The sequence below is a fragment of the Siniperca chuatsi genome, linkage group LG11, assembly GCF_020085105.1.
Source record: "Siniperca chuatsi isolate FFG_IHB_CAS linkage group LG11, ASM2008510v1, whole genome shotgun sequence".
Classification (NCBI taxonomy): domain Eukaryota; kingdom Metazoa; phylum Chordata; class Actinopteri; order Centrarchiformes; family Sinipercidae; genus Siniperca; species Siniperca chuatsi.
In genome coordinates this window covers 22,089,570-22,117,216 of record NC_058052.1, presented here as the reverse complement: position 1 = coordinate 22,117,216, position 27,647 = coordinate 22,089,570, and the positions used below count along the sequence as shown (strand labels likewise).

Here is a 27,647-nt window from a genome sequence, read left to right as displayed (position 1 = left end):
TTTTTAAAGTATCCTTCAAGGAGTTTGAATAATAAAAATAGTTGATTCTTTCTCAATCTGCATACTTGTCTGAACTTGTGTGTTCTCTGCCCAAAAAGTAATTAAAACTCCACATGTAGCCAAGTTTGATCGTAATGCCCGAAAGTGATTTTGCATCACCCATTTTGTAGGGGATGCATCAGCTCTTGCTCTGAATTTGGGGCATACAAATATCCCAGCATACATTATATATCAACATACCAGCGGCGATGGCAAAGGATCTAGATGACTTGCAGACGCGTTTGACAGGACCTCATCTTCTCCCCCTTTGTGAGAAAGTCAGTCTCACTGTTCTTGAACGCATGTCTTAAGCGAGTCACATTGGTATCAAACGTGTTCTCTATTTGAGTGTCGCTGAGTTTTATCTGCTGGTATTTTTAATTTAGAGCAACCGCAATGAAATGAAGACCAGATAAAGTCAGCTTCAGTTTAGTTTCACTTTCACTCTTTTATCCTGTGTCCCTCTTTGACTCCTCGTTTTAATCTCCATCCCTAGTTTCAACCAGGTATCAAAACAGGCAGATGCCACATTGTGTGGGTTTGAGGGGAGAAATTGATAAGAGAAAAGACCTAAACACACATTTCATGAACACACGCGTACCAACAAACAACCTGAACTATAATGCTTCAGACTAAGTGTCTCCTTGCAAGCACAAGGCATTACTTAGCTAGTATAATCTGTCATTTTTCCTCCAAGTTTATTGTTTTGGCCTTTCTACTTTATTTGAGTGTCACAGTAGAGAGAGACAGGAAAGGCAGGGGAGAGAGAGAGGGGATGACATGCAGCAAAGGGCCAGGGCCTGATTTCGCATCACAAAAACAAGTATCTCATACAAGTTCAGGAAAGAAGAAGGGTCCTTGAAATGGCCTTCAGTGAAGACTCCAGGACTATTAAAACCACCAGACTTTGATCATCTTAAAGACACACCAAGCCACCCTCGGGCTGTCCCAGCTGCCCCAGACTCTCAGTTTACTGGTTAATGTCATGTGACATTTCTCTGGAATCTTTGTTAAGATATGTTGACTGAAACGCCACGTGTATCCAGGAAACCACATACACATTATCAGCAATCTAAGCACACAGTAAGACACTGAATGCCTGGTTATCTTACAAATTATACTGTGTGATATTTGATACCTAGTCAAACATGATACCACATGGGACATGTTGGCATAGTGAGGAGGGAGGTCAGTAAAGCTGGCAGGGGTCCTAATGATAAGATTTAATCTAATTGCTAGGTGTTCTATACAAGTTCAATGCAGACAGTGTGCTAGTAAACCTTGCCTGTTTTATTTTCTCTAAACTTAATGTTTAATTTATATTTGGAGATATATTTATTATGTTTATTATTTTTTTTACCAGTCCTACATTTTGGAGCATTAAAGCTGCACTTTAATTATTTTTTTGGCACTTAGGGGTAGGTGAACAAGTTAAAAAACAACACACAACATTGTCTATTATAACCTTAAAAAGTTGTTATGGTGAACATGCCAGGAAACAGTTGCCTATTAACACATCCAGCAGACACGGAGCAGCATCATCATTCATTTGGAGCCCAATATTCACTCTCCTGAGGGAAATCCCCAACATCTCAGTTGTCACATACAACTGATATAGTATGTACAAAATAAAGAACCTTAGTGATGAGAAAAATTGGCGTTCAGGTGGACACAAGAACCGTATCAAATATCCACCCAAACAACTCAGAGTGCTGATAAAAGCCAGGAAGTATGCTTGAAAGACATAACAGAAATAACCACAAAATGTCTTCCTGTGGCAAAAATAAAAGTCTATGCGGTCGCGGGTCTAAAGGTTTCTTTTAAACCATAAAAAGTATGTGAGTCATGTCTGGTTGGGGCCTTTCTAAGGTTAAAATGAAAAAAAAAAAATCCTTCAGAGGTTGGTTTAATACTTTGTTCAGCAGGAAGCTCAATGGTGTTTAAATGTGGGTGGACCAGCAAATTCAGAGCTTAACAGATGCTTCCAATCCTGTGTTTTGTCCACCCAAACCAGGGGAATTAGCCTTGGAATGACGAGGAGTAGAATTACAACAGACAGAAAAGACATTGCTGATCCATCATTATAACCTGCTTTTTGCGCAGCTAATGACTGACTACCATTGACAAAAATGTATTGCCATTTGTAGGCAGTTTAAATGTTTACTTCAGCTCTGAGGTATGTCAGTTAATCCTTAGGTAACATTCATCTAACCTCATTGTACAAAATAAATCAAATACAAACACATTTTACCTTTTACCATCTAGAGAGTTTGATCTGAGTGTGTGCTCTGTGTGTTGCAGCTCTGTGTGGAGGGTGTGGGCCACTTGTTTGTTCGGATGTTTTCCATTTACTTTGGAATGTTCTCAGAGCAGTTGGCTAGAAATGATCTAAGACTCTGAGCTGAACACACATTGCACATCCTCCCACACACTAACTACAGGACATTAGGGTTTCCATACTCAGTAGGACATCAAAATCCAAAACTTATGAACAACTTTAAAAGCTAAGGCAGGGTTTTTTTTAAAGTGTGACACTTTAATTTTTCTTTAATGTAGTTATCTTAATTACCTCCATGAGCTGTGTCACAGTCAGTACTGTAGCTCCAGCTACTGACCGTGTTGATAACCGGGCCAAACTACAATAACTACTTAACTTCCTGTTGTTTTAAGACCACCGGCATGCACCTGTCCCTTTCACCTCACACAGTATCTTTGCCTAACGTCGCTCCCTCCTCACAGTTCGACGGCATCTGGGCTAAGGTCTAGAAGTTTGACTCTTCAAAATCTCATGTGACAGATCAGCCCAAGAAATGGTTGATTAGATTTTGGTGCTGATCTGGGATTTCCACCATCAGATAGTTTTCTGGAAGGAAAGTCCCACAGTTATGGGTTTCAAAGTTGTTGGCTAAACACAACATTGACATTGACATGCACAACTGTGCGAATGTATTCAAGAAAACACCCTGACACTGTGGACAATATCTGATTTCATTAGCAATTGTGGCCATTTATGACTTCACTGGCTGTGTGTCAGTGGTTACTGCTTCTGACTGCATTTCTTGGACCAAACTGAATTTTCTTTCTGAACAAACCATTATGACAGATTTTTTTGGTGGTGAGTGGCTAAAGCAGCCTCCATCATTGTAGGCAAAGTGGTCTCAGATTAGTGTTGTTGTTCGAACACCTGAATAGTATCTGCTCTGATGCTTGTAAAAATTATCACCACAAAAGCATCATTGCCCTGTGGTAATGTGGCAAGTATCCAACCAGGTTGTTTTCTATGTCAAGAAAAGGGCCGGTTGAATTTTGGACTCAGTTAGCCCTTAATATACAGATTGTTTCCAATTCAGTCTTTGCTTGCTGTGTTGACATTTTCAGTCACTTTTAATTTCTTTTAAGAGGCGAAATACAGTAACAAGTTTGTTGTTTTTAATCTCCCCCAAACAATTTTTGTTAGTTTTGTGCATTTCTTCCAATGAATGTTATCACTGTTGTTATGAACTTATGAGCTTAATAAAATTGAGCATTAGAGGCTGGCAGCTTGATCATAGGCCACGCCAGATGATCACACTTTCAGAGATTCACAAAGCAATTTAAAGCCATCGTTTGTTTTTTAACTGTTTTTTAAGACAAAAACACGTAAGCAAAGCTGAAAGCCAACTTTTTCCCACTAAGTGCAAAAGTTGAGGACATTTCTTTATTACAAAAATACCACTGGAAGATTAGGGGACTCCATTGATGTGGGGAACCACCCAAAACAAACCCACAGCCTGTTTTGACTCAACCTTCATCTTGACCAAAGCGATGCAACGCTGGCACCACAACAAGATCTGTGTTAAATGAACAAGACATGATGGACAATGCTGTAAGAAGGCTGACCAGTTTCAGCTAATGAGAGAATACAGCAAAACAATTAATGAGCAGCAAGACCTCAGCTGGTCTTTTTCAGAAACATAAAATACCCCAGAAATGCACTTGCTTTCGTAAAGATTTTCTTCAAAGTGGTGGACATACTAAGAGTAAAAAACAAAAGAGAAAACAAGAAAGGCAGCTGACATCCTGATTACTATAATAACTGGCTGACTGAGTCTCACTGGGAAATATGAATAAACCACAGTATTCATGAAGGGTGCGGGTACTTTTCTATTTTATTGTCTTGCCTTTGTCTTCTCGTCCTCACAACACAGTGGCCTGAACTCAGGAGAGCCCTCACAGGCAGCATGGACAATGGTACAACTACCGCAGAATCCTTTCATTTTGTACTGACCAGTCCTTTCTGTCCTTGTTTGGAGTGAAGAATAGTTGTCTGCTGCTGGACTTGAAAGTGGTACCCATCAAAAAAGTCCCCACTCTGGATTTGTTGTACCACAGAAATGGCACGTGTACTGCATCATTACTGCAGCCTAATTTTGTTTATGCTGTAAAAAAAAAAAAAAAAAAACTAAATAGAAATATTATATTACAAAAGTCTAATATTAGTTATTCCCTTTACTAGTAGCTGAGAAGGAAAAAAAAATCTGTATTTTCCACAGTTCTCAGAGGCAGGGCAGCCATGCCACAGTGATGCAGTAAGACACAAGACCTCTTATGGTCACATTTAGTCCCACTTGCTGCACACACCTGCAGGTGTTACAGGTAGAAATTAGTTATCTGTCCTACCTGTGCCCACAGTGGGAACGTAAGGCTATGAACTGCATCTCTGAGAGGTTACTAGCCAGTTGACTAATACTGAGCATCAGGATCAAAATGCTTGCAGAGGAAGGCCATGCAGTGTGTGTGATCCGGATGCAGAGCCCAGCAGGACGGGTACCAGCCTCAGCAGGTCTCTGAGAGGGATCCCCAGCTGGCTGCTACGTGACAATAAATCCCCGAGTGAGCTGCAGCCTGCAGGGAGAGAGGGTAAAGCTTCAGATGAGTTCAACATCACTGTCACTAGTGTCATTTTCTTCAGTAGTGTGCAGTTGGAGACTCAATTATGTATTTTGATGAGAGTTAGTCCCATGTTGGAAGAAGTACTAAAACCCTTTCCTTAAAGCGTAATACTGGTATTTTTAAACCTGGGCTCTAAATGACTAACAGGTACAAAAAAATTTGGAATTGGTCCAGTAGATCGCCTCAGCCGGCAGCTGCGAAACGGGCTGCACTAGCTGCAACGTAATCCTTGGCGGAAACTGCACCCGTCAAAGTATGTCCACTAAAAGTGCTTGTTTTTGCCCCTGACGGGCTCAGATTGTATTCCAAGCGTCTGACAACATTATGGAAAGGATCCCTACAGAGATGGACCTTTGTTAAAGAGTAAGATCCTTTTTGTTTAACCAGAAACAGATGTCCCGCTCAAGGAGAAGTCTCGCTCTGAAATCTCGCAAGGGGTGAGTTGTTGCAGGAAGACGACGGTGGAAACTCACGTTTGTTGTGTTGGGAGAGTTGGTCTGTTTGTTGTGTACTCCAACATAACAATCAATTTCTTTTATCCAAAAGATTTAAAAAAAGAGCAATAGTTCGTGTTTGCTTATTTCCGAATTATGCCAACAGAATGTGGCTTTCATAGAATACCTTTGTCGAATAGGGAAATGATGAAGTTGTAACTAGTAAATATAGCTGTCACATAAATATAGTGCAGTAAAAAGTACAATATTTCCCTCTGAAATGTTGCACTTAAGTACAGCACTTGAATAAATGTACTTAGTTTCTAGTCTACAGGAGTGAGATTTAAATGCTGTACAAAGGAGTTACATTCCTGCTGTTGTTTGTATGAACAGTATACTGAGTGTTTACATGCAAATATAAGTGTACACAGGTGAAACTGTCCAGTTTGGTGTGAACATGTTTGTCTTACCCTCCAGCTGTGTGTGTGTGTTCCTGAGGAAGGGGATTGAGCGGTACACCAGGAAGCAGGCCAACAAGATGGACTGGGCATCCTTAGGGAGGGTCTCGCCCCTCATGTAGGACCTCAACACTGAGCTGTTGTCTAGGAAACACACACACACAAGGCATACAAGTTTTTATTTTATTTTTTGTACAACAGTTGTACCTACAGCTGTCATTAAAATGTATTACTTTTACCAAGCAACAAATACGAGTTTTCTCTTAGGTATGAACAAAATTCACTAGTGGTCCAGTCCTGTTGTACGAGTCAAGAGTCTCACCACAGGGGAACAAAACGCATGTTTGACATTTTCATAATGCCTTAATCCGAGTGAATTTGGAGTTTAAATATAACACCAAAATGAACTAAAATAAAATATTAAGCTAAACACACTTAATGCAAAAATAATATTCTGTTCACCAGATCATCATCATCATCATCATCATCATCATCGTCGTCATCATCATTATTATCACTGCTTGTCAATTTTACTGAGAGTTTTTTAGATTTTATTATTCTTATGGGCATATTTTGGCACAGTAACTTATACAATTCAGTAGCTGTTGGAAAATTCAGCTGCATCAGGGTCTTTCTGCAGGTCACTGTCAGGTATCATCCTCAGCATAACATCACCTACTGTAGGCTATAATATTGTCTCGTCTAATGTCTCTGTCACATCCCCTCAATCACCTCTCATATTAGTCATGGACCACTTCGCAATTTGCTAACTTCATGTCAAACCATTCCTTCTTTATTTCCATCACGGTACTGATTTCCGAAAGCAGGACTAGAAGGGCTGCAGTGTGAAAGTCTTCTTGTTATTCTTAGGTAACATTTTTGTGAATAAAAACTGCCCACAAACGGAGCGGAACAGGTAGCCTTATATGACAATTTTAGGGATGCTGAATATGCTAATGATGAAATCTCATGAACACGCACTTCTTCATTAAACAAGCAATTTACAAGTTGTTTTTTTAACAATCATTTTTTCGGCATTTCTGCTTTATTGGATAGTCACAGTAGAGAGAGACAGGAAAGGCACGAGAGAGGGGATGAAATGCAGCAAAGGGTCCAGGCCGGATCTGAACCTATGCCGCCACAGTAAGGACTCAGCCTTAATAATGGTACGCACTCTACCAGGTGAGCTACTGGGGCGCCCCCGATTTACAAGTTTTACCTTTGTCCAGTTAGGAGAGTTTGCTGAATCAGACTTGTACAAGCAAACCTCACCTCAAAAAAATAAGAGAGTTTTAGGATAAGAACATGGTAATTTTCTTGCATGAGGCCCAATGTCTGATACGCATTATACTTTGCTTGAAAACCAGCTATGACTTCAACAATGACTGTGCTGAACAATGTTACACATCTAACATGTGCTGCTGTATTTCTGTATTGTGGACCATTTGTAAAATTCAATATATCAAAACTTCTCTAGAAACTGTATTTCATTCGATAATGTTCACTGTCTGTAATACACTTTTAGTATTTTATAAAATTTCAGAAATTCCATCATTTGGAAATCTGCATGACCACAGGTATATCTTCAGGCATATTTCAGTGTACAAATTCACTGCAGCACTGACTTCTGAGAAAGACAAATGGCACTGAGAGTGGAGTAGAAACAAGAATCATAAAAAAATAACAAGGATAGATGTAGCCACATATTTCATTCATGGGCGAGTTCCAGAGAACAGCAACATTCCTGATGTTTGAGGTCAAGTTGGTTTGGTTTTCCTTAGAAACCTCTGTCAGAGCCAAGAGGCTTCATGAAACATGAAAGCGAAGGCATGTTAGAACTGTTTACATGGTCACAGTCTCGTCCAACTACTTCACCTGTTTCCCACGCCCTCTCAGTGTACATGTAATACTGTAAGTGTGTGTGTGTGTGTGTGTGCGCGCACGTGCAAGTCAGCAATGGAATGTGTGTTTGTTTGAGTGTATACACAGTCTGTTTTACTTCTAAACTATGACATGATTGTGCTACACCCTGTACAGGAAAACAAGCTGAAACACATCCAAACTGTGAAATGCTCAACCAGTAACACTGCAGCTCAACACAAAAAATATATATATATATTTTATATTAATATATATATATATATATATATACACGTATAATAGAGTTGGTATCTGTCCACCAAATTTGTAATTCATCATTAAATGAGCAGCTACACTGGAATAACTGATAATGTCAGGCTTGTTTATCGTCCAGGTACCAGAAACAGGATAAAATATTGGGTCTATTCCGTTGAGTCACTGTATATACGTTGTATCATTCACTGTAATGGAGTGCGGGGGTTGTGGTGATCAGAAGGTTTGCAGTGGAAATGGCTTTGCTAGATGTGTGTTAATGAAAATGAGGAGATTACAGTCTTCTTTTTTTAGCATTATTCATGTTGTCTTCACTCTGATCAGCATCAGAAAGCCCCCATGTGTAGTAAAATATTTTAGGAGGTGCACATCAACTACAGCATAGTCTACTTTGTAGCTACGAAGCCTCCACATGTAGCCGCTGTAAGTATGACGTAACCCCTTGATGCAAAAGCATGAACAAGCATGTTCAATCTAGGGCTGCAAATAATTATTATTTTTATTATCAATTAATCTGCTGATCATTTTCTTGATTCTATTGGTCTATAAAATGCCAGAAAGTTTTATAGACCAAAAAAAGACAGCAAATCCTCACAACTGAAAAGCTTGAACTAGATAATGTTTGGCATTTTTGCTTGAAAAATTACTTTGACTTTTAATCAGTTATTGAATAGTTGTTGATTTTTTTTTTATCAGCTGACTATGATTACGATGAATCGGCTTATTGTTTCAGCTCTAGTACAGTCCATGTCTCTGGTGTCAAAATTTGTACATTGTACTCCTTACTTATTTCGAAAACATTACTATTTGTGCAGTTGTAGCAACAGAATGTTGTTTTTTACTTGGTAAAAGATTAGATTATCAAAATCACAGTAGATTCAATTTCTCTTCAACTTAGTTGATTAAAGCGCTATTGGTCCAAACTGATCTGCCTTTTTATTCACTCACACACTCCTCCATCCATCCATCCATCCATCCATCCATCCATCCATCCATCCATCCATCCATCCATCCATCATCCCTCTCACCCCTCCTCACCTTTGAGCCAGCTGTCCAGTGCTACATCCACCATGTTCTTCATCACGGGAAGGAACTCGGAGGTGAGCAGGGTGTCGTGACGGTCAGCGGGACCCCGGAGCACCCTACTGTCCCACAACTCCACCACCAGACGCATCTGCCACAGGGGGAAGGTCTGCAGCAGGTCACCCCGACGCAGAGCACCCACTACCTGAGAGACATTGGCGACAACACAGGTTAAGATAACTTCACATCTGTTAGTGTATCTGTCACATATTTCAAAACTTTCCGAACAGATTTCCATTCATTTGATTGTCAGATTGGCCATTGACAAGGGAAACATTTATTAGATTTTGGTGGTGATTCAGATCTGGGATTTTTGACAATTTTTTAATAGTATATCTTATTACCTTCATTTTTGTGGTTTGTTATGTTCAGTGTGTTGGTTAGTGTGTTAAACTGGGATTACGTTTCTCTGGGTGTTATGGTTCTACATCGGTGTCGTTCCGACACGTTTGCATGTGTGTTTCTTTTATACTTGTACAGATTGAGGGTATAATGTACGTGTCCACTAGGAAGTAGTGTTGCATTTAGCAAACCACAGTGTAAAGAAAAAGTTGAAGAAATTAGGAAAGGAAATCAATTTCACCTTGCCGACAGACAAACCACTACATCCTTGAAACAAAGAATTTGGATTTATCAATGTAAATGGAAGGGACAATGACAAGATGGGCAACAATATTAAGTGCCATGAAAAGGAATTTAGTTTCCTGTGCTCTGCTAGAAGATCACTTGTGGCAGTACTATGATGAAATGTAAAAGCCCAAACTCTGAAAGAGAAAATAGAGACAACGCCCCGACAATCAGCTTGATTGTTGATCCTCTGGGCGCCTCTGCGGCCCACAGTTACCCATAACACCCTTCCCTGCATAGGTTCACAAAGACATTTACATGCATCTCCACAGAAGCATAATTCCAGCTTTAATCATGTAATACCTGTATTTTGCTCTTAGTGAAAGTAAGTATAAGCAGTTCTGTAATGCTGAGTGCTGAGTAGAGAAACAGCGTGTTCATAGAAAGGAGTATATCTGATGTAGCAACAGGTAATACTAAAACACTACAACAACCAGATCCATCAGACTCTACTGCTTCACATTTCAATATACTTTACTGAACTAATGTTAACAGGGGTAAAATTATATCTTGCTATCCACAAACTGGACATGATTTCCAATCGTTCTCCAAAGCATATACATTTTAAAACTGATTTACCAATTTAGAGGTAGCTGTTGGTTTCAGTTCATTTCATTAAAGTATGAAAATCAATTTGGAGCTTGGAACTTAGGTAGGTAACCTATCAGAGTGTACACTGCCTTTTTTAATTTATTTTTCTGCAATTTTTCATTATTGTTGCTTAGTAATGTAATTGCACTACAAATGCTGAAACAGTGACGAATAGGAGGCAGGATGACCAATTCAACAACATCAGCACACAACTCTGTGTGTGTGTGTGTGTGTTACCTGCTCAATGGCAATATACGTGGGCAGCATCTCTGGACATTCCTGCGTCACACATTCATACAGCATGGCCGAGAACAACACTAGAGTATCCTCTCTCTGCAAACACAATACAGACAGAGTGAGTGAGTGAGTGCTCAAAAACACAAACAGGTTGGTGCATATATCACGTAAATTCTCTCTAAAATAACAGACATTTTGACAATATGTAGATGGGTCCATGACAGCACAAAAAGCTCAAATGCCCAAGCTCATTTAGTTAGCAGCTATAGTTTCTAGTTATTTTAGTGATTTATTCAACAACATCTTTGTTTTCTGCTGCTTGTTTTAGTGTGTTACAGTTTAAAGTTCTTGATTAGGATCAATTTTCGATTATATTTCGATTCCAGTATAGATGATGGTTAAATTTGGAAACATTTTGCACTTCTACATTTGAGCACATATCATTGCCATAGCCAGATGCAGACCTTATGATAAATTTGCATTCAAACACCCTGATTTAATTTCTTCCCCATTTGTTCCTATTTCATGTAGATTTTGGCTTTTAAGCAGAAACACTCCTTACACACCAGCAAGTGCATTCAAGTTTGTGCATTTTTAACAGGGTTCCTGGACAAAAAATGAATTGACTTTTGAAATGACTTGGAAGGTCTTGTAAATTAAATTCAAGGACTCATAAGTGCCATGTTGTTAAATTCAATTACAGAACGTTTCGCTACGAAATGACAAAAAAGCTGAAAACCAGTGACCTCTGTGCAATCTAACTAATTAACCCGAAGCTATGATGAAGCAGCCTCTTTACTCAGAAAATAGAAGTCAAGTGATTAATGAGCAGATTGAGCATTGGTCATGACAATCTATACAATCTAACTCTTTTACCCTGTGTATGACCCACACTGTCCTGATGAAGCAGATTAGCTAAACTCCTAATAAATAATACCTGGAAATTCAGTCTTTTGGAGACAGGGTCAGCAATGTTTTTTTCAAAACTTGAGTCATGAATATTTAAAGTGGCACTCCAGTTATTTAGTACTGCACTTCAATAAAGTTGGGGGACTCACAAGAGGATCATCAAAATCATTGGAGCAGAGGCTGAGAATTCCTGACTTTAAATCCTTAATAATAATAATAATAATAATAATGATGATAATAAAAAACTTTATTTATATAGCACTTTTCAAAACAAAATTACAAAGTGCTTTACAAAATAAAAATTAAATAAAACTGGTACACAAACAATGATAAAAAAAGTTTAAAAACAGTATAGCTGTTACACAGCATTGAGCAAAAGCAGTTACTTATGAGAAAGGGTATAATAAGCAAAATAAAAATAATGTCAAATAATTAAAATAATCAATAATCAATAAAATAAGAGTTAAGTTAATGGCTTTGTAGGTTTTAAGAAGTGACTTAACAGACAAAGTGAAGTCAGACCACAAACCCTGTGAAAGTGCACTTATAAAAATGTGTTTTTAAGAGGGATTTAAAAGAGGATATGGAACTCGCCAGTCTGATTTCCTCAGGGAGGTTGTTCCAGAGAGTGGGGGCCCTAACAGAAAAGGCCCGGTCACCCTTGGTCTTCAGCCTGGAATGTGGAATGGCTAGCACAGCCTTGGTGGAGTACCTCAGGATGCGAAAAGGGACGTATGGTGTCAGAAGATTTGAGATGTATTTGGGTGCTAGTCCAGAGCAGGCCTTAAAAGTTATTAATATTATCTTAAAATCCTAAAATTTACCGGGAATCAATGAAGGGAAGCTAAAATAGGAGAATGTGCTCTCTTTTTTTTGGTTTTGATGAGTCTGGCTGCTGCATTTTGGACAAGCTGTAATTTATGTAAACTCTGTTGACTCAGATTTGTATAGAGAGAGTTACAATAGTCCAAACGAGAGTTAATAAAAGCATGTATGACGGTCTCTAGATTTCTGCTGAATAGAAATGAACTGATCCTGGTGATTCTCCTGAGCTACAAAAAGCAAGACCTGACAACTGTATTAACATGCTTGTTCAAGCTGCATTGTTGTCAAAGATGACACCAAGATTTTTGCAGTTTTGGGCTATGTTTTGGGACAGAGAGCACAGATGTTATGAAGCATGAGTGTAAGCTGTGCCCGGCCAATAATAATTACCTCGGTCTTATTAGTATTTAGCTGCAAGAAGTTCTGGACCATCCAGCATTCAGGTCAAGGATGCAGTTTTGAGTGTATTAATTTGGTAAAAATCATTGGGGTTAAAAGAGAGGTACAATTGCGGTACCCCGCAAGTCATCTTCACAGCGGATGACTCTGAGTTGCCAATGGCTACACTAAAAGATCTATCTATTTATCTATCTAGTAGGAATAAAACCATTATTGGTCAGAATTAAAGCTTTACCTACATTTCCCATGACACAACTCAAAAACATCTTTCATTAGAACCCCGCCTCCTAAATTCTCACATCTTTCAAACTGCACACAAAATTTAAAGGAGCAGTATATAGGATTTTCTAGTGGTGAAATTGCAGGTTGCAACCGTTTGAATACCGCTCGCCTCACCCTCCCCTTGCAAGCATGTAGGTGAAACTCCAGTGGCCGTGAAACTCACGAAAAACGCAAAAGGCCCTATCTAGAGCCAGTGTTTGGTTCTGTCCGTTCTGGGCTACTGTAGAAACATGGCGGTGCAAAATGGCGGCCTCCGTGAAAGGGACCTGCTCCCTCTGTAGATATAAAGGGCTTATTCTAAGGTAATGAAAATACAACGATTCTTATTTTCAGGTGATTATACACTAATGAAAATATTCTTATGAATATTATATTCCATTTCTGCCAATAGCTCCTCCTCAATGTTACACACTGCTCCTTTAGCCTCATGCCCATGCTGAGATAAAAAATAATATTTTTTCAGACTTTGAAAAAACAAAAGACATAACACAACTGATTTCACAGCCTGAGTAGTGCTCCCCATGAGTAGTGAACTGATTTTTATGTGTAAAATCAGAGGAGTACCCCTTTCATTTTATATAGAAAAACTTGAGATTTTAAACATTTCCAAGGGCGGCTGCACCTCAGAGAATTGTTCTCATTATTCTTGTTTACAAATCTGTTTTTGGCATTTCGAGTCAAAGTCATGGTTGAATGTCTTTCTCACAAGATTTTTATCAAGACCACAGACATTGCTGAACTGTGGGAACTAGCTAATCCAGACACATGTTTCACTTTGTCAGTACATTTAATATAATCTATTACATAAACATATAAAAACACAGACAGAAAGTCTGGTAAATACTTCATATTTGCTTTTAATTCACCTCGACTGAACAATGATGTGGTTGTTTGTAGAATAATTTTGCACTCCATAATGTAAGGTCTTAATTATGGTATATATTGATTTTGTTTATTACAGAAACATTCAGTGTATTTGCATGCATACTGATAATTTAATGTTATTCAGGAAAGCTAAAGATATAATTTATTAAGGGCTCATACACAATAACAGCCTTGACATTTACTAAAATTGGAACATGCATTTTTCCTGACGATTAGATGCTTAAATATTATTCCTGTGGTATATGATGATTTTAACCAGGACAGATGAGGCATACCAACTCATCTTCCTCTTTGTTGTTTGCACTGGAAAGTTTCCAAAGTTTCCAAAGTTTTCTAAATTCAATATTCAAAACAGTCCCCTTTTCACAAATTTGTCACTTGATATGAGGATGCTTATAAACACGCTCTCCTGAAGAAGACCCGATTCAGGATACACAATATTAGCAGGGATGCAGGGTGCATGTAAATATCTTTATTTTGTTTTTGACAAAAACAACAAACATGTCTGGGTTTTTTTCCTTTGCTAAACCAGCTGGCTGGGAGGAAAGTGGTTGGAGCCGAGTTTCAACAGAGCGGAGAGTTTCTGACAGTTATAGCCAGATCAACCACACACTAACTCAAAATGTTAGTGCAAAGTGTGAATTAGTGCTCAGTTTCCATTGTAGCACTGATAAAACATTCAATGACCTTTTCATGACTTTCCATTATTAAAGTCAGAGCACCTCCAGGAACTAAAAACTTGACTCCTTCCTGGTTTGTTAATGTTTCATCTAAAGGAGAGAACAGTTTCGACTAAAGCCAACCATATATAACAATTAATGTGTGAATCAAACTATAAAATATGCGGTATCTTAATAGTAAAATTCCCTGATACTCTCAGACTTGCTGAGAAGATTTACCCAATGTTTTCCTGTCCATAATAAACTTCTAAACAATCCATGCTCCGGAAACCTCAGAACAAGAGGAACCATTAGCCAGGTGCACCACCTGTTCGTTAGTTCAAACTTAGCTCAGTAATATCAGTGTTTACACATCACTAAATAAAAACAAGTTACGCCACACTATTTCTTTCATAGAGATTAGTTGTTACTAAATATTTTCACACAGCTGCTAGCATTTTCTGAATATGACGAATTTATGATGAAAAAAACAGTATAATTTGTTTTAGATTGATGACAACAGACACATTACTTTTGATCGGTCAATCCAGCCACAGGCTCTCTCAGGACAGTAAAAAGGCAAGGGCATGCAATTAAGAAGAAAAACTGGCTACACCTACATCTATTTCTGTGTATTAAACTTACGTGTTTCATTCCTTCAGATGTTTTACAGAAGAACTCTGCAAAGGAGACCAAGGCGGGCTCTGAGGTGAACGTAGAGATGGCTTCAGGCTGCAGAAACGCACAAGGAAATTGTAAAATTATTTACATGAACCAACACATAATGGAAGTATAGAGAAACAGGGAAGGATACAAAAGACAGTCAAGGAGAATTATTTTAGAAAATCCAGAGTCGGGTGGATGAATTAATGAAACGGGTACAAGAAGATGCGGTCAAGAGAAGGAAGGAAGGATGAATACTTAAGAAGAAAGAGATGAAGGGGAGGAAGGACAGTGAGGACGAGTGGAATAAATAATGTGTGTTTTGTGTTTTATTTTCCCCCTTTAGATCTGCAGGTGTATTGACAGCGTACACTGAGGCCATCAGGGAACCAGTAATAGTCTGTCAGTAATAGTCTGTCAACCACACAGCTGCCTGCTGAACCTGTAGTGACAACCTGCCAAGACTGGACACAACCAGCCACTGGGGAGGTCAATTCAATTCCAATCACTTCTTATTGGTGCAGACTTATTTCTTAAAATGTGTTGTTTTGTTTCAAACCCAGTTATTAAAGGAAATGTTATTAAAGACAAAATCCAAATTAAGTATAACTAAATAAGTGACATTGCAACTTTGGGTCTATTTTGTCAACATGTCAGGACATTTACAGCAGCTAAGATGGACTTGGACCACAGAAAATGTTTCAGTGATCTAAAGCATCCACAGTAAATGTCAAGTTTTGGGTGTTTAACCATCATACAGCCGGATATCCATTGTAGAAAAAGCACAGACACTAATTTCTACACCCACAGTAGAACAAAAAACACCAGAGTGTGAATAATGAAGCCCCAACTGAGGCTCAATCATAGACACTCAGATGATCATAAATTACATGTCCCCACTAATCTCACTATGACTAAAACATTAACTTACTGCCTCTTTTCGGAGATTGATTAAATCATCATCATTCTGAATGATGTGGGAAATGACTAACAGAGGTACTTGAAGCAGGTTTTGGGAAGCTGGGTTTTCCAAAAAGACTTAATCACTGAGCAAGTCCTTGAATTAGGTGGACATTATAAATCTATAAAACCTTCTACATCTGTGAAACGACAGAATTTGATTGGCTACTAAAAGCCATGGGCAACTTTCCACAGGCTTCCTAAAGATGTCTTCAGACTAAACATTAAGCATTTTAGAGGCAGCTTGTTTGCAAACAAACTCAGTGGAAAGATGCAAACTGACTCAAATTGACATGGTGCAAATTGAGGTGAAGATGTGTCTGCATGACTTGGCCAAAAATGTATCAACAAATTGTGATTTGAGCAATGCAAAACTTTAAAAAACTATGATCATGAGAGAAACATGAGACTAGTAGCAAGCTAACCTCCCTCCCTCCATGACATTATATCCATTATGAATAATCAAGCAAACATAACTTCTAGTTTATCAACATTGTCAAACCCACAGCCAATGTGGTCTGTGAAATAACATTGTAATGTTGTTGGAGCTTTGGCTGTTTTTAGCAAATAAACACAGCCTGCAAATTTCAGCAAATAAAGAAAGGTGGAAATTCCACACATTCAGTCTGTACAGAATCTCAAAGTTGGCCTAGTTCACCAGATCACTCAGCTCTACAGAAACTAAATGGACTTCTAGTGATGGATGTGTTTACCTTGAAGGCTCTCACTCCAGAGTTGCGATGGTTGACGGTGGAGGCCAGCAGGCTCTTCCAGCCTTGAGGGTCGTCTTTGTAGGGCAGCTGGCCCGCCCGTAGTTTTACATACAACACCCCATCTCTGGAGAGGATGGACCTGAGGGAAATATATAGAGAGATTGTCCTTTATATCAGTCGACCAAATCAATACATGAGATCAGAGCTTCCACTAATCTATCTGTAGTGACAAAAAGTGGTTTAATTTGAATGATTGCCTGTAAAACCTCTGTTTAAGTTTTGCAGATGACTTATATAGTAATTTCCCCCTGTACTTACTTTAGATGCTGTGTTTCTTTGCTGAGGTCTACCGACAGTTCCCAGTATCGTGGCCCCTTCACCTTTATCTGCAATAAATAGAAACACAAATTAGAAAATAAAAAAGGACTAAGATTTCAGGGTGTGCTTGATTTATCAAATAATAGCTAATAGCTTGGGTGGCATAAGGAATTGATACTGTTAATATTTTGAACATTTATCAATACTCTACACCCATATCACTAATCCTCAGCAAAGAGGGAGCTACACTGAGTCAAGTTTCCACTGGACTACAAAGTCCAGAAGCTGTGAAGTGTTGTTCTGAGGCTTTACCCGTTTGAGAAGGTGCAGCTCAGGAAGCATGGTGGGAGCCATCAATTCTACGGTCGTCTCATCGTACCACTTGGTCTCCTGAAACAACATACCAACACGTCATACCAACACCTTACAGCTGCATCGAAGTGTATGGATACCCAATATTGCTACATTCCTATATTACAACACTCTGGGTATTGCTCATTAAGAAATGAAACAGCTCACTGTACTTACACATAATGTTACTAAGAAGTAGGTTTCCTCAAATATTTTAAGTGAAATTTAATAGGCTCTCATACAGCATATAAAATCTGTATGAATGTTTGTATTTTTCTCACACAAGGAGTGACGTAACGACGGATGATGTTCACAGTGTCAAGCTGAGCTTTCTGCTGTGAATTAAAATTGAAGTGAGGAATGCTGTCAGAGGTGGTCCCCACTGTGGCCAACAACCTCTACAGTATCTTTAACCTTCCACCAACCTTCATATGTGGAAATACTGAAATATCAGGAACGCTTAAATCTTAAGCGGCAAAGTTTAAGGAAACTGAAGTGCTGCTCATTCCCTTTCCTCTACAAGATTTGTCCAGGTGATCAGGGATTTAAATCTGCAAACTTCCATTCAAAAGCCATCTTGCATCTATAAAACTCTACCACCTACCCTCCCATTGGATGTGCACACATCTACTCTTCTCAGTGTTTCCCATTTTCTATATAGGTCACACGATCTGCTTTAGAACACAGTCACAATGGCTTACTTTTTACTGAAAGCTTTAAAAGAAGAATTCAGAAACACATAATTCTTAACAGAGTTACAAACAACGCTACAGCAAATGTGGCAGGACCTCACAGTGCTGCAGAAACACTGGAGAACAAAGTAAGACTACTAAACTAGCCACATCTATACAGAGCAGCAACAAAACCTCACAAAGGGAGATTTAGAAATTACTACTCCTGTAATTCAGGAGCTATTTACTGCATCTGTAAAGACACAACTACAGTATTGCAACAATGGTTGTCGAATGTACATGTTTGAAAAAGCTGGGGCAGAACCAGAAAATTAGATGCTTATATGAAAGTAACTGTAGATGTTTTTCTAGCATTCCATATTTACTCAGCTATTATTTTCCTGCAGTCTATCACTCCAGATAGACTGGAGGAAAATAATAGCTGAGTAAATATGGAATGCTAGAAAAACATCTACAGTTTCTCTCATATAAGCATCTAATTTTCTGGTTAAACATTATAATAGATGGTTGCGATTTAAAAAAAACAAACTCTTTTTTTTAAAGTGTCTCTAAAAATGGTGGGGCATCAGGACCAGCTGCCAGTGTGTGTCTGCTTCCTGCTTCACATGAGCGCACATGATCCAAAATGAATGGACACACTGTAGTCTTGTGCAAGGTCAGGCAACACCTGAAGTCTGAGCCACTGTGGACTGCACCAGTACGTCAAAACCTTGATCTGACCTACAATTATGTTGGTTAAACGTATTTATTTTTTTAGCCTGTAGTGAAACGAAGGTAGGCAGTTTGCTAACCTACAAGATCAATGGGTTCAGCCACTAGTAGGGGTGTAACACAAAATTGTTCAGAGCCCATTATCTGTGCATACCGAATAAAGTAAAGCAAATAATTTCAAAGATGTAGTTCAACACAGAGCTTCCTCATTTTGGAACCTTTTACCAAAGTACATCAAATACATTAACTCTAACTCTGTAATCATCTCTCATCTCTTTCTGGGTCATGTACCAGCATAGTCTTGTTTTAAACTGTGTAATTATTTCATTTTTGTTGTATTTTATATTCTTCATGCTATTTACTTCTCTCTTTTAGTTTTAACTGTTGATGTCTAGATCTTGTCCCATGTACTGTGTATAGAACCCAGGAAGACTAGCAACCGCATCAGCAGAAACAAATGGGGATCCTATAAACAATTAGCAATGTTATAAATTAATAACAATATATAATATTACAGATTAAATAACACTATTTCAGCTGGTACTAAAATAAATAAAACTACTGCTCTCATAAAGGCAACAGTCAAGCAATATGGATGAGATGTGGTTGTTTTTGCAGTGGTAGGAAGTTGTATATTTCTGAACTAATTCTAATAAAGTGAGTGAACTTAATTTATCTGGTTGCAAGCTAGCCTTGGTTGATGTGTGAGCAAGTTCTACAAATTACACCTCAAGTGTCTAAACTGTGAGTTCGAAGAAAGATGTCCAGCTGACAGCAGTAACGCTGACGAAAAGCAGAATGTGCTAGTTTGGTGGACAGGCGTATTTTTCTCGCGCCTCACAATGAACTGAAACCAGCCCATATTGTACATGACAGTTCATGTTAGTGTGTTTGCATGTAAAACAGCTTGTCAAGAGGAAGTGCAGGGATGGACAATTTTATAAGTGTGTGACAGAGACAGAGAACGAGAGAGAAAGGGAGGAAGTGCATGCTATGGGACAAACAAATTGTACTTTGAGTTTTGGGACGTTTCATTCTATAATACTGACCAGTAAATGGAGAACATAGGGCTACAGTAGGGCACGTTAGCTCGTGATTTTGGATGTTATCTTACCTCCATGGTCAGTCATGGTGAAGCAATGATACAGTCTGTAGATATGAATAACCACTAATCAATTAATCATCTGATGTTTTTACTCCTAACACACTTTGTGAAACATTTTAAAGACAAACTACAAAATCAGCCTCTACACTGAAGCGGTGTTGGGACAAGTGCCTTGGTCAAGGGAAGGGCAGATCATGGGGGAGCTTCTCCTTCATTCACAGGTTTGTGGCTACCTGTGTCAGCCTGACCAACCTTGATGAACTTACCTTGTAGGTGACCTCTAAGAGGGCGTAGCAGGGCTTCAGGGAGTCCACGTCCACAGGGACCAGCAGGCGTGGCTCTGCAGCCAGCACGGCCAGGTGCCGCAGGGCCTGCAGGTGGTAGCTGCAGTAACAAGAGCAACATCAACACACAGCTTTTGAAGTAATATGAATATGAAAGGGCCAGACAGATCCAGTATATTGTCTTTTAATGAAGTAAAGACAGACGAGCAGTCATGTTTTTATTCTCCTGTATGATGGAAGCTCCTCTTTTACCAAACCTACAGATGAAGTGTTTGGAAAACCTGATGAATTTATAAAATCATTGTATTTATATTGTTTATTTGATTTACTGATTTCACTTCAAATTATGTTTTTGTTAATTACACACGAGCATAATGCAATCCAAAACTTCCCCAACCATTAAATAGGTCGGGTGTGTCATGCTGCATATAAGAATCCACGATCCAATTTTTAAGGTTTTTCATTTAACTAGTTTCCATTGAGCAGTAAGTCCCATAATGGTGTAAATATTGTTTAAAAAGGTTTTTCAACCCTGACAGGAATTACATTTTGGGAGAAACATGACATGCTTTCTATCTTTTGGCATTTAAAAAGTCAAAATATTCAATATTAGCACAAAATACTTGCTGTCAGTGATTGTATTCTAAATTTTTCAAAAATCAGACATAAAAAATGTGTCAGATGAATCCAGATACAAGCTACCACTGCTGGGTGGGATGTTCTGTGTGTGCATTTAGAGTAGCAATCAATTAGTAATTGCAAATAATTTAGGGGTTGCTCTAATTTGCATGGTGCAGCATGAAAGAGGGGTTTAATACACCAACAAACTCGGGTGACCTCAGATTCAGTAGGTTGTCCGTCACTAATCGAAGGTTTACAGTGTTCTCATCCTCATATCTATCTCCACCTTCTGGGACTCTTTGGATCATCACATGCGACAAACATTACCCAGTCAGCACCAAACAGAAACAAAAACAAACTTTATAAAGCATCTGTATACACTATTGGACCAAGGTCTTGTTATCATAGTGTGTGTGTGTTTGTCGGTCTCACCGGTTGTCAGTACTGTGAGCAGGGAAGTGGGGGTACAGGGCACACAGGAGGGCAGCAATGGCTGAATTGGAGGTGCTCAGGGTGTACCTAACATAAGACAACATCAAACAGCATCACAAATACTGAAAATTCTTCTCTCTCTCTCTCTCTCTCTCTCTCTCTCTCTCTCAACTTGTTTAAAAATAACAAAATTACAGTGTTCATGATCAAAATAAATGCATGAATGTCTTTCTCAACCTGCACTTAAAACAAAACACAAAGCACTGTCAATATTGCACAAGTTTTGAAAGACACACTGCTCCAAATTAAACACATTTTACAAACCCTCTGTTCTCTGTTAGTGAAACCAGGTGTGTGTGTTGTAATCTAGTTAACGTCATCACAGGCCACAACAGAGCCTCTTAAACATAATAGTTAGCTGTTAAGCATGTACTTTGACTAATGGAGTCATTACCATAAAGTCGGGTCAGACAATAAAGGCTATTTGTACATGGAAAGTTACTTGTGAGAGTACTTATTAAGGGTCAACTGAGGTAAAGGATGTTGCTCTTCAATTAAATGGCTGCTTGGGGCATGTTTAAGAGCCTCAACCACATGGAACTTTACATTCTTCTCCCACAAGTTTATAATTCAAACAATCTAAAATAGAGACTCACAGTGTGGTAAAGTGACAATAAACAGGCATATTTAAGAGCAATGAATAACTAGTCACTAACGAATGAGAGTTGTATTGGTATCCAATAAATAGCAAATTTTTGAGAATTGCATTCACCAGTTGTTTCAAAATTGTTTAAGGCTAAGGACAGAACACCTAACTAAATTTCTGGTATTAGTATCATACGGGGCTAAACTGACCTTTAAACTCTTGGATTTAAAGCACATACATGGTGTTCAGTGAGAATTTGCTGTTTTGCTGTTTGCTAATTTTTAAAGCAATTATTTCCTTTCAAACAAACAGCATCTTTTGGTGGTCACATACTGAAAAAGATGCTTTTAAAAATCCTTCAAATTAAACAACCTGAAAAGGAGAAATCCTTCTTTGGTCAAACTGCTCACAACCATTAACATATGACAAGGGGTCGCAAGCAGATATCGATTTGTTTTAAGCCAAAACGACTGGGAATCAGTTGCTCTACTCAGTACTCTACTCTCTTCACCAAATATGGTTAAATACTTTTTTAACTTCAAAAAAGCACCATGGTCAAACTGTGAGGCATCAACAGTCTCATCTTTTCAACCAATAACATCACAGATTTTCCTTGACCATTAAATGAAATCTGCAACTTCACAACTTTCAACTGACTAACCGCAACATTAGAAACAGAAACAATACAACACAGGACAATGGAGCCGTTAAAAGGAGGATTGCGGGCTAACAACGGATCTTCTGACTCACTTCCTTTTTATCCTGGGCTCGACATTTTCAACTTCTTATGTATGAACTTCCAATATGTGCAGCAAAAAATAAAACTTCTCGCTGTTTTACTATTGTTTTCTACTACCCATAAAGATGTGTGAAGTTATACTTTTAGTCCCTGTGGGGAAGTTTGTCCTCTACATTTGACCCACGTTAACTATTTTAGAAGCAGTGGGCAGTGTCCAGGGAGGAAACAAGAGCACTCGCAGGAAACCCACGCAAACACGGGAAGAACATGCAAAACCCCTGTCAGCCTTTGGTATAAGCGAATATAGGTCTACAGTGTGCTGTAGCTATCATTAGTCCAAATGCCACATGTTACTTTGGGTGGAAAAACTTAACTTTCACTTCAGTTTCCTGCTAAAAAAACTGAATAAATGGGAAGAGAAACTAACTGAGCAAACAGAAAGAGAGAGGGAAGGAGGGAGGAAATGATAAATGGATAACGATGAAACACGTTGAAAGCAAATGTGAATAGAAATTTTCAATACAAATAGGTGAGAGACTGAATGACACAGGAGCAGAGGACAAGAATGAAGGAAATAAAACAATGACATGGCACCAGCATGAACTTTAATCTCAGCAGACCCACGGTAACACACATGATAATACACACTACGGTGCATGACATTCAAACTGAGTCCCTGCAGCTGCGTGGGCTTTCAGCTGGCAGGTCTAAAATAAAACACGATCTGAATAAAATCAAAAGGTTCATCTGATTACGGCTGTAGGTGGAGAAACATTTGCAACATGTAATGAGAGAGTGGGAGCCATTGTTTCTCTTGAAAATACACAGGCCAAGGTCAGTGGTTGGAGGAACCTTGTTTGGTTTTTGTGTGTGTGTGTGTGTGTGTGTGTGTGTGTGTGTGTGTGTGTGTAAATGGCATTCATTATGCACAAGACAGCACTCAAAACAGACTTGTGTGTATTTGTGTGGATAACCCACACACCATGTGCGTGTACGTGGCGTACCTGGTCCTTCCCAGAAACAAATATAGTTTGGTAAGTGTGTTTGTGTGTGTGTGCAATGTGCCATATGACAGACTACAGGTAGAATGTAATTAACCTCAACAAAAAATCATGAGCCAAAACCCAAAGTGTATGTGTGTCACTGTATTTTAATACAGTGACACACTGTAAATAGTGACAGTGTAAATTCTAGCCGTGTTTGCATGTTTTGTTTGCAACACACTGCTTCAGATGAAACCAGATGGTCAGGGACAATTGGATGGTCAGTTCCTTGCTCAAGGGCTCCTATGAAAAACTATGATCACCTTCTAATCTCTTCTTGTGCATGTATATGTGCTTGCAAGTATTTTATGTGTACACAAATCTCCTCCCTGCCTGCCACCTCTTCAGCTGCCACTATGTTCACTATGTTCAGTGGCCTTTTTGGTATTTACCTTATAGTCAACAAATCCCATGAAAAGACCAAAACCAACAGTGAATTAATCTTACTAATAAGTACTGCCTGTGTTGCCGAAGTCTGATATATCTTATTCGTCTGTTGGAATTGCTGTCCAAAAACTATTACAAACACATTAATGAGCCACACTGTTGCACTGGTTGACACGTTCATTCATTACCAAGATGGGAGCTATAGTTTATTTTGAGTCAGTCCAACATACACCATCCTGCTGCCAAAAATACTCCCTTGAGCACCACATCTGTATTAATCTGCAGTTGAAAATAGTCCCCAACAAATGCTCCATTTACTCCCTTTTGAGTATAGTTAGCTAAAAATTTGAGTGCCCAGCTGCTTTAGGAAATTTTAGAATATATTTAAGGCCCATTTTTAACGATTTATCTCCTCAGTAGGCACAAATGGGCCCACAGCTGAGTGCCACAGATAGGGTGGGGAGGTCAGAAAGTATTGTAAGACAGAGTAACACCATGTTGGTTTTGGTATTTTCATGGGATTTGTTGACATAAAAAAAAAATACAGAATAACACCAGCCTTATCCTTTAAAGTGTGTCTTATTTGTGTGCCATTTCTGCATTCTGGTCTACATACATAACATTCAGGCTGAAATACCATTTAAAGATTTAGAAATAATGACATGGATTAATACAGTTCATTGTGTAAAGTGTATACAAAACATGTTTTCAGCTAAATCTGTAAGAAACAAATGTTGAGCTGGTTTCTTGTTTATGTAATGTATATGTATGCATATTTTTGTAACCAACAGTTTGTTTATTTTGTCTGACCAGAAATAATTTACAATGATATAAAACAGATCAAAACTAGTAAATCCTTGTATTGTAATGTATGACAACATTTAAATATTTTTTGACTTATTGATTGATCAATTAATCTTCTCAGCACCACTTTAATGTTTTTGTACCTAAATATAGCGTTTAAACGGCTGCTGTGGAAAAAGGTCCGTAGAGGAGTACCTGTTTGGTGTGTATGCGTGTGTGTTGGCGTCTCACCTGCCCCCTCCCAGGAAGAGCAGACCCAGTGCCATGTGATGAGCCATGTGGAAGCCGTAGTTCATCTCGCCGCCGGTCCGCTTGTGGAAGAAGCGACAGAGCTGCAGGACCTTCAGGTTCCCGGTGCCGGCCATCACCATGGACATAGCCAGCAGAATCATTGACAGACCAGTCTGCAGGTTGTAATAACCCATCTGCTGGAGGAACCAGCACACATGTGAAAGAGAAAGAGACAGCAAAGGGGAAATATAAGAAATCATTATCTAAAGTACAAGTAGATAAGGCAAAACAGCACTTTTCGTGACTTTGACAATCTTGTGGGGCTATTCTTATAACAGATCAAAGTACAAATTCAAACATACACATAAAAAATTGTACAAACACTTACAACAGCAGCTGTACCAGCGAAGGACATGATCTTCATAAAGGTCTTGGCAAACTCGTAGAGGCAGTCGAAGGCATCAGAGTTGGCAGAGCCGGCGAAGCGTAAACCCAATGCCAGACAGGCCCCGGCAGTAATGTAGTCTTGGGCTTGGCTGATAAAAACAAATAAAATAACATGATCAGTCATGGTGGTGGGACACTGTGGAAAAGATTACTGCCACAACTACAGAAGCTGGTGACATAAAGAAATCACGGATTACACTAAAATCCCCTGAAGAGGTACAATAGTCAAGTTTTAACCCAGAATTTATATGATAAAAATGAAATGGCTTAAATACTCACGCCATTGTCTCCATGTTAATGTCTTCTGAAGGGTCAAATGTGCCCCTCATGATCTGAAAACAAAACAAAATGTAGAAAACAGTAACAGTCTTATTGATACTTTCTATATAGTCTGTAACTGGCTGTTTGAGCATTTCTAACATTTAAATAGACATAAAATTCTCCCAACTGAATCATATGAATTACTGTACTTTAAGTACAAGATGCTGTATATAAAAGACAACAAGTCCCAGGGAGTGCTTCAGAAAGAAACATCGAATCACCTAGAAGAAAAGATAATTTTACCAGTGCTGATAATGACGGGCTGAAGTAAAAAATTGAGCTTTGTAGAAATTGTTGAATAAATTTAGCAATTATATATTCTCTTTTGGATCGACTATAGCAACACGCTATGGTGCAGCGTTTTGTACCTGATTACAATGACAAAGTGTTCTGAATATGCTAAAGCTCTGGTTACTAGCATTTATTACCATTTGACATACTAACCAGACAGAAAAAATTGAATTACTAAAAAAAGGTGATACATTTATAACCAACGACCACAGCAATAAATATCATATAATTCTCTAAGAAACTCCTATGTTTACAGAGTGGCAGAATATATCCAGCACACTGGCTTCACCCATTTTGTTGCTTTATTAGGAGATAGACATTTTTTATTATTAACCATTTTTATATTTTACCACTGCCTTTTCCGAGCAGTGTGACGTTCACTGCCTCGCTCCTCTACGGTAGTTGTTATGGTATTGCCGAGGTGTTTCCGCACTGCCCTTTGTTCAGATAACCAGTCAAACATTCTTCAGTGGATTTTCTGCTAATGAACACGTCATGCTCTTTCTGCTCATGCTAACTACACAGGTTCCTCTTTGTGTGCAACAGGAAAGAGCTACTAGACAGTAAATGTGTACAGTAGCAAATGTAAAAGCTTTGATGAACTGGATATAGCCAAGTAATTATTCTGTTACTGCTATCACAGAGAAAGTAACAAAATCCGTGTACCCTTTGAAACAAATCAGCCGCCGGAATTGACTAAATAACCAGACTGAAAAAGTTGAACCTGCCCCCCACCACAGAAACAAACAAACCCTCACAGCTGGGAATTCTTTACAAGTCATAGTGACATGTTGCCAGATCTGCAGCATCACAGCTCCAAATATGTCAGTTCAATAATGCTCCGTGTGTGTATATGTGTGTGTTTTCTCACCTGGGGTATGTTACTCTTGACCCACTCAGTATTAGGGAGGATTTCATCCCACATGATAATACATCGAGCAAGAGTCTGAGAGGGTAGAGAGGCAAGAACGAGAGAGAGACAGATATACCAGATTAAGAAAAAGGTGGGAAAAATGATCACGCACGTACGCACACACACACGCACACGTAGCTAGGGCGACACTAACCCTCAGCAGCAGAAACTCTGGCTTGATGAAATCCAGCAGGAACCAAGTGTCTGGAGGTTTCAGCCAATCAGCAATCGACCTAGTGGACATAACCAGGAAGAGACAAGGAGGTGTTAATACCCTCCTTCAGCACCCTCTCAACCAATAGACAGACGGCATCACATGAGCCTGGAAGAAGACAGGAACGTCTTGACCAATTGCTGAAAGCTACAAACTGGAGGAGTCTTGTTCTTCTGTAGCGTAATGTGACAACTGGACTCACTGAGGGATGAGATTAGGATGTTCTGCTCAACGTTCACATGGACAAGAAATGGGTGGAAAGTAGAAA

At 38.9% G+C, this 27,647-nt stretch overlaps 1 protein-coding gene across 5 annotated transcripts in view; it reads right to left on the bottom strand.

Annotated features, from left to right (window-relative positions):
• Nucleotides 1-27,647, bottom strand: part of anapc1 (anaphase promoting complex subunit 1) — a 153,504-nt gene that overhangs the window by 88,160 nt on the left and 37,697 nt on the right. For 4 of the 5 annotated variants that reach the window (XM_044215538.1, XM_044215540.1, XM_044215542.1 and 1 more), the window contains exons 39-53: nt 27,320-27,398; nt 27,124-27,198; nt 25,920-25,972; nt 25,582-25,729; nt 25,194-25,390; nt 21,344-21,430; nt 20,273-20,390; nt 17,460-17,537; nt 17,148-17,215; nt 16,830-16,968; nt 15,139-15,225; nt 10,535-10,630; nt 9,035-9,224; nt 5,876-6,007; nt 241-4,923 (exon numbers count right to left, since the gene is read on the bottom strand). In XM_044215538.1, the coding sequence (XP_044071473.1) occupies nt 4,781-4,923; nt 5,876-6,007; nt 9,035-9,224; nt 10,535-10,630; nt 15,139-15,225; nt 16,830-16,968; nt 17,148-17,215; nt 17,460-17,537; nt 20,273-20,390; nt 21,344-21,430; nt 25,194-25,390; nt 25,582-25,729; nt 25,920-25,972; nt 27,124-27,198; nt 27,320-27,398 (1,690 nt within the window). In that variant the 3' untranslated portion in view covers nt 241-4,780. The remainder of the gene's footprint in view (nt 1-240; nt 4,924-5,875; nt 6,008-9,034; nt 9,225-10,534; nt 10,631-15,138; nt 15,226-16,829; nt 16,969-17,147; nt 17,216-17,459; nt 17,538-20,272; nt 20,391-21,343; nt 21,431-25,193; nt 25,391-25,581; nt 25,730-25,919; nt 25,973-27,123; nt 27,199-27,319; nt 27,399-27,647) is intronic. The other variant, XM_044215543.1, reaches the window with a different exon arrangement.